The sequence below is a fragment of the Syzygium oleosum genome, unplaced genomic scaffold, assembly GCF_021117445.2.
Source record: "Syzygium oleosum isolate NSW1041296 unplaced genomic scaffold, Sole_v2.1 Sole_v2.17, whole genome shotgun sequence".
Taxonomy (NCBI): Eukaryota; Viridiplantae; Streptophyta; class Magnoliopsida; order Myrtales; family Myrtaceae; genus Syzygium; species Syzygium oleosum.
The window spans coordinates 3,014,108-3,026,780 of NW_026607501.1; the positions used below are offsets into that span (position 1 = coordinate 3,014,108).

Here is a 12,673-nt window from a genome sequence, read left to right on the forward strand (position 1 = left end):
AGAGAGAGGAGAATAGACAAAGGAAAAGGCAAAGGAGCAGAGGGGGGGAAGAGGGGCAGTTAGGATTGAGAATAATGGTGAAAGGCACGAGACATGAGAAGACCCATTAATATGAGAGAGAGAGAGAGAGAGAGAGAGAGAGAGAGAGAGAGATGAGCTACTTATGCTGTATTTCTCCATGGCCATTGCTCTTCATTATTCACTCCTCCCTCTCTTTCTCTCTCAATCATCGTCACGTCGTTTTTGGTTCGCTCCTCCCGATGATCCCCCCCAGAATTCCACGCCTTCTTCCCTTCTTCCTCTCTCTCTCTTAAACGACAGCTCTATGGCCTAGTCAACCTCACGTATGTCCGTATGCTACATGCTCTCTCGCGGATTAAGGATTAAATTTACCTTAAGTTAGGGCTAGCTAGAATCGAGGGGAAAAGAACTCCACGACTAAATTCTTGGTAATATTCTTGGATCTTGCCTTCCAGACACTTGAATTAGAAATCGTCGAATGTGATACTGTGGACAAGGAAATCACCGGTTAGGGCGAGCAACCCTAACTTAAGGTAAATTCAATCCTTGGATTAAAGTTATATCAAAGTAAATTATTATTTTGGAAATATAAAACTCGAAAGTGATAAGATGTGATCTGCGCACATCTTCTTTACGTGCGAGATATTTTAATTACGACTTTGCTTTATTTTTTTCATATAAGATTAATACCAGAAAAAAATCTCAAACTGGTACGTTTGAGGAAAATTTACTCCAAACTAATTTGTTGACTACCAAAAATCCAAAACTGGTACACCCGTGACAAATGTATCCTCTGTTAGTTTTTGTTATTTTACTGTCAATTTGCTTAAAGTTGAGGGTGTATTGGATTGGGATGTACCAATTTGGGATTTTTCACGATATTAATACATTTTAATGGAAGCTAACAGAGGGTAAATTTGTTACAAGTATATCAGTTTTGAGTTTTTAGTAGTCAAAAATTAATTTGAAGTAAATTTGTCAAAGGTATGCTTGTTTTGATTTTTTTGTGGTCAAAAAATTAATTTAAAGTAAATTTATCATAAATGTATTAATTTAGAGTTTTTCGTGGTATTACTATTTTCATATATTAACTCTGAAAACCTATTTTATTAAAGTTAGGTTTGGCAAAATATTATCTTCTTGATTCGCTAAAATCAAAGCAGCTCCACGCATCTCGAGGGGACATCTTCTGATTAAATTTTTTATTTTTTTAATAAAATTTTTTGAGCTTCGGAAATGTACCCAATATATTATTGCAAAGGGATCTATCATCCTTTTTCGAAAAAAAAAAATCAAAATAAATACTTTTTGATTAAGATAAATTTTGAGCTTGGAAGGTGTACCCGATATATTATTGCATACGGATCTATCAAACTTTTTTCAAAAAAAGAAGAAGACAAAATCAGATTCATCATTATCTGTCGTTATGTAAGAAACTCTAACCTATGATTTATTATTTTTATTTTGTATGATCCTTTTTTCCTTTTAATTTCTTCCAAATGAAGCGAGCCATCTATTTTGGTAGTTACAATCATTGAGTACACTAAAATCTCCTGTTGCGACCAATTCACATATTGCGTGACGTGCGAATTGAATTTAGCGACGGATTCACTTATTCAAAAGCGCTACGTTCACTCCCCCGGATCATTAAGTCAGCCAAGCTTCATTTTTGTGCCTCTCAATTCTCTATTAACATATAAAAACAATTTATTTTTTAAGGTCACAAATGCATTATGCAAATAAAAATATTATTTATTTATTTTTGGAAAATGACCTTTCTTTTCTGTTCTTTTCTTTTGTGATTTCTGGTACCAAATGCCCCCACATAAATTCAAGTGGGCCGAAGGAATCGGGGTAGAATCATTGAATAGGGCACAACAGGACAATCATTCGTCGCAAGCGGAGATTGGCCGACCGACGGTGGGACCCACTGAATCAAGTGAGTATCTCGTCCGCTAATAGCATGTCACCACTCCCAGATACAACCCGCAGATCAAACAAAATTGGAGATAAATTAAAAAATTATTCCCTTTTTCTTGAATTATTTTTTGTTGTACTACACCAAGGAACTCGTTATAATATGGAATAATGACGCAAATGATTTATGAATTTTAGCTCAATGTGCAATGTAGTCCCTAAATTTTTAATTTGTTCAATACAATCCATTTACTTTAGCCTAATGTGCAGTACGATCCCTGAATTTTTAATTTGTTCAATGTAATCTTTGGACTTTTATTACATGTTCAACTTAGTCCATGAACTATATGAAAATATTCCACGTTGTCCAGATGCCACATTAAATAAATTAAAATTTTATGAACCGCATTGCATATTGGGTCATTGTTTAGGAATCATTGGTGTCATTTTCCTTTTTAGCATATAGGCTTTTGGATGGACAAAAGAAAAATATTTTGAAAAAGGTACAATCATACACTAAAAAGCGAGTTAAATTTCTAAGTTTTAATACCATTTAAATTCTCAAAATGATACCACACGACACATTTATCCCAAACTAATTTTCGTCTCACGGAAATTCCGAACTAATAATCTCATCACGCCTTTACCCTAAATCAATTTTCGTCTCACGAAAAATCTCAAATCGATAGCCAAATCCAAAATCTACCTTTTGCATCATATCCAAAACGGATAGATTCGGTTCAGGTGTCCCGGTCGAGGATTCTTCGCGAGATGAAAATTAATTATTTTGGAACTCTTTAATGGTATCAATCCTCGATTATATATGTTTGCGAGTATTTTTTTTTTAAAATGCAAAGTTGGTGGGGGATGGTTATAAGGCTAGTCAATGTGATCAATCGATACCATCAAGTGTGAATTTTTTTAATTTTATTGGGACATGTGATTTAGACTTGTCTTTAATGGGCTGAGTTGTTGTATGAATTAGTTATATTCAACAAATGAGTCATTGATGTGTTTAGGATGATAAAACTCAAAATAACATGAGTGTTAAATGGGTTAACAACTTACTTAGAAGTTGGACCCAATCTCCATTCTCTCGCCCTCACTCAATCATGCGCTCGCTTGCTCGCTCTGTGCTTTCGCATCAGTTTGGATATGAGTTTTCCTAGTAAGTGTTTTAGCAAAAGGAGTTGGGTCGGGTATGAGTCACTATATTATAGTATATAAAAACGGGTCAATTTGGATCGGGCCATTTTTTATTCTGATCCTCCCGTCTGGCAGGTCTAATGTGATCTGGACATGAGATTCACGCCCTCGCTAAGCAGCTCATTAGATCTAGGACTCAGGAGATCTTTCTTTTTTAATTTAATCATAGGATCAAGATACAACCCGACCCAAATGCGGACAAAAACGATTCGGGCCACGTATTCCGAAATTGTTTATTGCCATCGTTCCACGCATATGGCCAAGAACGATTCGTTTTCTCTTTCGTTAATAATTTCAAATTTGATTGGTGACTTTTCAAGATTTTGGTGGGGGTTGGGAAATAGCGATGAAATTTGGTGGATGGCGACAGAAGGATTTCCCGTGGCGACGGGCACATTCATGTTTGGCCCTTTTTTGCCATCTTTGCCCGTCGCTGCTTCCCACTTTTGAAAAGCCGGAACCCGGAGCCATCGTCGGCCGGGTCCCGCTATGTATATTATTGGATATTGAATATGACACGCTTATTATTGGAGTGACCAAAATTGCCATCCGTAGTGTGACTCGATGATTCGATTCTGTCGACCTCCTTTGTTGGGCTTAACTTCGGAGGGGTGAATTGAAACTAAGAAAGAGGAGGGGACTTGTCCCTAAGAATCGGTCGTCGCACATACATTGCTCAGTAGGTCGGAAGTCCTGAGTCCGACTAGTACACAGAGATATATTGCGCTGCTTGTGAATATTCCAGTGATTTTGGTGTTCGTATATATTCAGCAGAGATTAGCTCCTTTATTACAAGAATAAATTTGCAATGTCTGTGGGTTCAAAGTACGCCACGAGTCCAATTTCGGGCGCCATTATGCATAACCTACTTCATGTTTGCATAGCGACAACTACGTTATTTATTTGCATTTTAGTTAACAACGGCTTTTCAAGTTTTCAGTGGATCTTGTGCACATCTAATTCTCTTTCACCTAATAATTTAAATTTTCGCGTTGGATATTGTAGCAAGTCTCTTTCCCGATTTATGATAAATCACTATATAAAAATGGTCCTTAATTTATGTGTCAACTAGCTGTACTATCGTTGATTATTGGAATCTAAATTATTGCAAAGAGTTCATGCAGATAGCTGCGTACATAAGACACATAGGTAGGCCTCACGTTGCTTTATATGGCCCACCATCAACAAGAACATATGTCAGCTCCGTGTACCAAATCACGTGGTAAAAGGTCGTCCATCACAAGAATAAAGTTACGAAATCTCGTGACGATAGTACGACATTCACAAATATTCGTGTGAAAATAAGTTTGTGACTATGCTGTAATTCTTGGCATTGTGCTATTTTTACTGCAATTTGGGATCGGAATCCTAAGTTTGTGACTCCGTTGTAATTTGTGTTAAGGTGTAATAAACTCTCACTTAAGTATTGGGCGTAGTTTGATAAAAAAAAAAAAGTGTTGGGCGTATTCGTCGTTATTGACACATATCACCTGCTAATAGATATGATCGATGGACGAGTCCGGGTTAACAAAATTGCCTAAGCCCGCCTATCGTGAAAAAATTACATAAGAATTATGCGGGCTAGGTGAGCCTAGCCGCCCTGGTTCAAACTCACCCAAAAGTGTAGTTAGGTACTTGTGGCGCAAGCTAAATGGGTAGGTTAATGAGCATTCAATTTGAGGTGTGATTCGGGTACCCCTCTAAATTCTCGTCATCTTATAAGCCCGCTAGAAATATCACTTTATCCTACTAGGGCCCGATCCATTCTCGAGCGGCACATCTACCAAAGTGTTTTTTTTTGTCGGACATCTACCAGGGTTTAAGAGGGTAAACTCTTGTCTAGACCAAGATCAACATGGATCAAGCTCATCATAGTTGTTTGATCATATGGATCTCAATATAGGTTCTATGTGATCAACAACTTTGATTATTTTGGAGAGGTCTTGCTCTAATACTAACTAGTAGCATACCCATTGCATGATTTTTTTTTCATTTCCGTAAAATCGGGATACACATTTGGATATAAAATCGTCAATTCAATTCTATCCCATTTCATATGAATCCCCCTCTTTCGAACAACACGGAAGCCAAATCCTTAGTTCATAAATATATTAATATAAAAAATATAGGAACGTGGTAACGATTATAAAATTTTCAATAGTCATTATTATAATGATTTAGAGAAACTCTACACGTAATCAATGACATTACCAGGCATATAAAATTCATTAAAACAAACGTTTTTTCTGCTAAACAGGACCCACAGTATTTTAAAATGCAAGTTCAAATCTAATCGGAAGAAAATGAGTGGTGAGTGCAAGAAAAGTAGTCATTATAATGAGAGTGATCAATTTATTGCAACTAAAGTTTTAAAGGCAATTTTGGAAAAAAAAAATTTTGTGAATATATTTTAGGGTTAATACCACAAACGACTCCAAACCAATATACTCGTGGTAAATTTACCTTAAACTAATTTTTTGGTTACCTCAAATCGGTGCACCTGTAACAAATTTACTACAAAGTAATTTTTTTACTACAAAAAATCCCAAACCGGTATATTTGTGACAAATTTACTCTTCATTAATCTCCATTAAATTAGATCAATACCATGAAAAATTATAAACTGGTACATTTTGCGACAAACATTGGGTACCCAAATCGGTATACCTGTCAATTGCCATGTGTCATTCAACTCAACAACTTGACAGTAAAATTTAACGAAAACTAACGGAGGGTAAATCTATCATAAGTACACTAGTTTGGATATTTTGTTGTAAAAAATTTAATTTGCGGTAAATTTATTACATGTATACTAATTTATGATTTTTTGTCTTATTAACCCTAAAAGAAAGAGGGTGAATTTCCTAAAAAACCCCAAACTTTAGGTCAAATCCCAAATCTGCCTCGAACTTTTTTTTGTCTTAGAAAATATCCCAAACTTTATGTCCAGTCCCAAATCTGCCCCAAACGTTTTTTTTGTCTCAGAAAATACCCCAAACTTTAAGTTCAGCCACAAATCTGCCCCGAATTTTGTATTATGTAAAAAAAAATCAGCAAATTTCAATATATTTTCAAAAATATACCCTCATGATCTAGTCCCAACTTGACGTGGCACTTCTATATCAATAACAAATCCACGTCAGCAAAGCAATAGAGCGATAGGTACATACTGATGTCGTATTTTCACTTCAATAACAAATCAAACCAAATAAAATTTGTTGAAATTCTTCAAAATAATACCATTCTATGATATGAAAGTTAGAGACGATAACAAATCCGCCCCAATTTTTTTTATTTAAAAAAAATCTAATTTTTAGGCTCAGTCCAAATTTGCGCCGAACTTTTCTTTGTCTAAAAAAAAAGCCCCATTACTTTGTTGATGTGGATCTGTTATCGACGTGAAAATGCCACATCAAGTTTGGACTAAATCATTGGGGTATATTTTGTAAAATAAATTGAACTTTGGTGATTGTTTTTGCACAAAATAAAATTCGGGGTAGATTTGAGACTAAACCTAAAGTTTGGGATTTTTTCTGAGATAAAAAAAGTTCGGGGTAGATTTAGGACTTGATCTAAAATTAGGGAGTTCTTTAGAGAATTAGGCCAAAAGAAACAGGGGGTATTGTTGAACTATTTGCGCCGAGTCGTCGGCGACGAGAAAAGTAAACAGAGAGAGAGAGGCAAAGAGAGAAAAAATGAAAACTTTGGCCGCCTGGGGGCGGTGCTGCGCGCTGCCTCCCTCCCTCTATAAAAGCATACGCATTGCGCGAATGCTACTGCCATCGCCCCATCTTCGCTCGTGAACGCACGTACGACAGCAGAGAGACCAGAGAGAGAGACAGATCGTGCGGCCTATGCAGCAGAGAGGGAGAGCCCACGACCGCAGATCCAGGAGCTTCTCTAGGTCTCGCCTCGCCATTCAGGGGTGCAGTTAGAGCCCCGCTTCACTCGCTCTTCCCTTCAACCTTCGCCTGCCACCTTCCCCTGCAACAATGGCTGCCCAAGGTATCGTTCCTCTGGCTTCTCTCTGCTTTCTTGTGGTCGGAGATTGTTGGGTTGGCGTTGTTTTGTTGTATTTTCTTGTGGGCTCGCGGAATGCTGACCGAGTTTTGGGCTTGGGATCTTGTCAGGAGACGAGCGCCAGGTGCAGAAGAGCTACTGGGTCGAGCACTCGGCGGACCTGACCGTCGAGGCCATGATGCTCGACTCCAAAGCTTCCGATCTCGACAGAGAAGAGCGCCCCGAGGTACCCTCTCTGTCCCTCTCTTGAAATTTTCGTGATTTCCTAAGTTTGTGGAAATGGTGGCGATTTGAGTTTAGTTCCTGTTGGTGGAAATGGGCTGTTGTTGGTTTTGTGGTTCTGATGGCGACGCTCGCGTAATGTTCGTCGGAATCTCTAAGGCAATTGTCACTTTTGAAGGTTTCAGTTGATGCGAGAATCGATTGATGCCTTCCTTTCCTTTTATCTCCCTTTGTTTTATTGTTATCGTTATTACTACTACTACTACTACTATTATTGCAAGAATCGTCAATCCACCCCGGAGGCTGTTGGACATGTTACTTTTTAGGCGTGACGGCTTCATGCAAACACTCTACTGGACAGTACTGTCCCTTGTTTTTCTCAATCCCAGGAACTATAACAATCCCCTTACAGCCAAAGATTTTGCCAGTGATTTGAGGTTGTTCTTTTTTCTTTGGGAAAAGGGAATGCAACTTTGTTCACTCGGCTCCATTATATATATCACACAGACATTCGAGGATCCGGCTTGCGTTGCTCGATTAACACATGTTGGATTTGGGTGGAACTTTTCCATCCCTTATACTTTAAAGGAAAAAGAATATACTTCATGGTAAAACTATGCAACTTTGCTTTCATCCAAAAAGAATAAAGAAAGATCAATACTTGCTTGTGTTGAATCGAACTACAATGTGAGATTAATCGTCTTCAATTCCTTGGGTTAATAATATGGGGAAAGAATAAACATGTGAATATCCGCATGAAGAAAATACTTCACTCGAGCAACTCCAGCAGCAATGGTCATAATCAGCCAAGACGTGGGTTTTTCTCCATGTACCTCAGTTATTAGGCATTCCCATATTTGTTGACTTGAGGTGGCAGCCACAACAGCAGTCATGTCCAGCTGGACCAACTTTGCTGGATAAAAAAAGGCTATGGTCACCATTACACCATGCTGAGTGGGATATGCACGAGTGTTAAAATGGAGCGAAATGCCTGCTATCTGCTTTAATGCTCTGTGTTACTTAGCTTCACATGATTTTGTCCATAAACTTATATGGCTGCTTGGGTTGCAGATCCTTTCTTTACTCCCACCATACGAGGGAAAATCAGTTCTGGAACTTGGGGCTGGCATTGGTCGATTTACTGGTGAGTTAGCCCAGAAAGCTGGTCAGCTTTTGGCTCTCGACTTCATTGACGGTGCAATCAAGAAGGTAACGTGCCTCTAAATGAAAAGCTTTAGATAATGCATCTCTTAAAGAGCATACTGTAATCTATTGCATGGGCCGTCTGAATCCATTTTTCAAATTCTGTTTTACAGAATGAGAGCATCAACGGGCATCATAAGAATGTCAAATTCCAATGTGCCGATGTGACATCCCCGGATTTGAAAATTGCAGAAGATTCTGTAGACTTGATATTCTCAAATTGGTTACTAATGTATCTTTCAGACACGGAGGTGATAGTCGTTTTCTTCATGTATTCTTTTCCTGCATAAACTGTTGATAACAGAGCATGACCGCAGTAAGAAAATCGGTGACCATCATTTACCATGAAGTCGATCCATCTTGTAAATATTCTCTCCATTTAGAAAGTTTGCGAGTGCTGGATCATGTCTTAGTCATGAGAGATGTTTATGCTGCATCGAAATATACTATCAGGGGTACTTTCCCCTGTACAGAACTTTTTGTGGGTAATCATCACCGGTTTATTGGTTATGTGATCCAGTGTAATGATTTGAGTATATTCTGAATTTCTCTTTATTTCTCTGTGGTTAGGTTAAATTGAAAAAAGATCTTTCTGAATGTTTCCATTGAAAATATCCTTTGGTTATAAGACTCATTTGGATCCCAATTGTGCATATTCATCATGGTTATCTGCTTGTACGTGTTGTACAAGTTTAGTGCTCCTAAATGTTGCGTAGCTTTATGTTAATAAATTTGAGCATGACTGCTGCCTTTATGGCTATTGACTTTATGCTTTTGTTTGTGCCACCTTAATCTAGTGCTGTTGTTACAACCAGTTTTATACTTCTCTTTGTGTAATATTCATGGCTGAATAGGTTTGTCCCTAGTTGTTTGAAGTAAAGAAGGATTATATCTTTTCCCTTACCTTCTTCTTAAACACATGTTGTGTTGTTACAGGTTGAGAATTTGGCTGAAAGGATGACCAAATGGTTGAAGGTTGGTGGATATATATTTTTCCGTGAATCTTGCTTCCATCAATCTGGAGACTCTAAGAGGAAATATAACCCAACCCATTATCGAGAACCCAGATTCTACACAAAGGTTTGTCCTTGGATTAGTTTTTCCAATGCTTCTTAAAAAGAAAGACTTTGACATTGACATTGACAATTTATGTTCTGACAGATTAGAATTACTACGGGGAAAGATCATTTGCTGAGAATTATCGAATTTGCATCTCAAATTTTTGTTAATTATTCACATTTCCATTCTCCAGAAAGCTCCCTCTGTGCAAGCCATATTTTCAAAAAAAAAATTCTTCACTGTAGAAACAGGGGGAGACACGATGTAAATATGTTTTAGATTTACTTTGATGCATGTGTCGGTTGCACAAATTCAAGATATTTCTTGAGGGATTTGCAGAACTTTTCTAGTCACTTTATGCCTGGTTCCAGTGTACGCATTTTGAAGTAAATAAGTGTATCCATGCCAGATATTTTAGTAGATATGTTAGTGGATATTTTAGTTTGTTCACATTCTGTTGCAGGTTTTCAAAGAATGCCACATGCGTGATGCATCTGGAGATTTGTTTGAACTTTCTCTTGCTGGTTGCAAGTGTATTGGAGCTTATGTGAGAAGCAAAAAGAATCAGAATCAGGCAAGTGATACTCAGGAAACTTCATTTTCAGCTTTTTGATTTTTTTTTCCAGTTACAGCTTTGTGGATAGTAGATATAATAATAACACAGGCAACATGATCGTTGATGCAGATTTGCTGGACATGGCAGAAAGTCAAGTCAGAGGATGATAGAGGCTTTCAGCGATTCTTGGACAATGTTCAGTATAAGTGTAGTGGCATACTACGTTATGAGCGTGTCTTTGGGCAAGGCTTTGTGAGCACAGGCGGGCTTGGTATGCTTCAGAGAAAAAAAAAAACAATCTATTTTTATATCCAATTTCATTTATTTGGTGTGAAAATTCAAAAGAGAACTTGCTATATTTAAAAATAGGATGAATAACTGCTGCCATTCCACACAAGTTAAGAAACTGGAAGCTTTCACCTAGAATAGTGCTGTACCTTGTCAGTCCTTTGACGAGTAATCACGAGTGAAGTGATCTTCGTAGGAAGCTTTCCACCCCAATGCTCTCAGATGTGACATAGTAGTGTGTAACATTAGCTTTATGATTTCTAGGGGGCAGTACCAGTATGACTCAGAAAAGAGAATGCTTCAGTTTGACGAATGCATAGTAATTAAATAAATGTTACTTGAAATCTTGGCCAAATTAACATGTATTGCTTTACTTCGTGATACTTCCATGTTGAGACACCTTGACTTCCCATGAACTTAACCAAATTTAATGGATCTCTGGGATTACTCAAATCTGAGGTCTCTCTTTGGTCTTAGGTTAACTAATTTAAGCACTACCATTTATAACAGAGACAACTAAAGAATTCGTGGCAAAGCTGGAACTCCAGCCCGATCAGAAAGTTTTGGATGTTGGGTGTGGCATTGGTGGAGGAGACTTCTACATGGCAGAGAATTTTGATGTCGAGGTCGTTGGCATTGATCTTTCCATAAATATGATCTCCTTTGCTCTCGAGCGTGCCATTGGACTCAAATGCTCTGTTGAATTTGAGGTTGCCGACTGCACCAAGAAAAGTTACCCTGATAATACATTTGACGTGATCTACAGTCGTGACACAATGCTGCATATTCAAGTAAGTTTTCTTTTCCAAAGTAAAAAAAGTGACTTCACTTTTTCAAAACAAGATTTGGACTTGTGGCATAGTAAATCAAGTTGATTTGGCACTCGTTTATCTATTTTTGTCATCTACAATTTTGTACAATTTCCATGAAGTCACTTGATTTCTAATAATCAATGTAGAAACATTTTGGTTGGAGATTATATATGGATGCACAATACTTCTTGTTAATTCGTCTCCTCTTATGTAGAAGTATGTATGTGCTTCCTCGGTGCTGAGTTCTATTTGAATGCTATTTCCAGGACAAACCAGCACTATTCAGATCCTTCTTTAAGTGGTTGAAGCCTGGAGGTAAAGTTCTCATTAGTGATTACTGCAAACATGCTGGAACTCCTTCTCCAGAGTTCGCGGCATATATCAAACAAAGAGGGTATGATCTCCATGAGTTACAGGCATATGGTCAGGTATGCTTAACATGTTGACAACATCTCGTTTGTGCTTTGTGCCAACAAATTTATCCTTAACACATCAAGCTTATTTAATCTGTTTTTTTTTTCACCACATGCAGATGCTTAGGGATGCTGGATTTGCTGAGGTCATAGCAGAGGATCGTACCGACCTGGTCTGTATAAATCTTTTGGTGTGTTGCCATGTTGTGCAAATTGTTTTCCATTCTGAAACAAATCCCTTGCTTGTGCTTTCAGTTCATGAAAGTTCTGGAGAAAGAATTAAATGCTGTTGAGAAGGAAAAAGATGTATTCATCAGCGACTTTTCTGAAGTATGTTCTCCATAACCTTTTTGTCTTACTTTGCAAAAAGCTTTGGATTAACTTGCTATGGTGTTAAATTCTGTTTCCCTGGTGGTCCTAAAATATGCAGGAAGACTATAATGATATAGTTGGGGGCTGGAAGGCCAAGCTGACGAGGAGTTCATCAGGCGAGCAACTATGGGGTCTCTTCATCGCCAAGAAAAAGTGATGAGTTGATTGCTAAAATCATGCAATAAATTATCTGCTGGGTTAGTAGATAGAATTTCCGTGTTTGTTGGGCATTTTCTCCGGTTGGTGACAGGGCCTTTCTGGTCATATCCCTTCCCTTGGTCTTGCTTGTTGTTCAGTTGATCCTGTCTGTTGAATGCTGTGTACTCTCCTTTGGACTTTGATAATAAGATGTCGTCTTGACAGACTTAGATTGGCCATACTTGCCGGCACAATGATGTTTGATCTGGATTTAGTGTGATCTCTTGATATATGGTGTTCTTCGGTACTTTATAGATTAGCATAATCCACTTGGGGCAGTTGAGGATTATTATGCGCATTCGACAATGGAGCTTTAAATTGTGCTTCACATTTGGGAAAATGACAAATCATCGGTTCATCCATGAAACCAATAGCCAATGACACGA

General features: G+C 37.9%; 1 protein-coding gene across 2 annotated transcripts in view; it reads left to right on the forward strand.

Moving 5' to 3' along the window:
- Positions 1-12,453, forward strand: part of LOC115676708 (phosphomethylethanolamine N-methyltransferase-like) — a 34,115-nt gene extending 21,662 nt beyond the window's left edge. Inside the window, exons 1-12 of one of the 2 annotated variants that reach the window (XM_030599673.2) lie at positions 6,907-7,149; positions 7,275-7,390; positions 8,458-8,595; positions 8,703-8,840; positions 9,526-9,669; positions 10,112-10,222; positions 10,334-10,475; positions 11,003-11,283; positions 11,571-11,732; positions 11,837-11,890; positions 11,973-12,047; positions 12,148-12,453. In XM_030599673.2, the coding sequence (XP_030455533.1) occupies positions 7,137-7,149; positions 7,275-7,390; positions 8,458-8,595; positions 8,703-8,840; positions 9,526-9,669; positions 10,112-10,222; positions 10,334-10,475; positions 11,003-11,283; positions 11,571-11,732; positions 11,837-11,890; positions 11,973-12,047; positions 12,148-12,246 (1,473 nt within the window). In that variant the 5' untranslated portion in view covers positions 6,907-7,136 and the 3' untranslated portion in view covers positions 12,247-12,453. Of the gene's footprint in view, positions 1-6,906; positions 7,150-7,274; positions 7,391-8,457; positions 8,596-8,702; positions 8,841-9,525; positions 9,670-10,111; positions 10,223-10,333; positions 10,476-11,002; positions 11,284-11,570; positions 11,733-11,836; positions 11,891-11,972; positions 12,048-12,147 lie in introns of those variants that run through there. The other variant, XM_030599674.2, reaches the window with a different exon arrangement.
- The last annotated feature ends 220 nt before the right edge of the window (positions 12,454-12,673 follow it).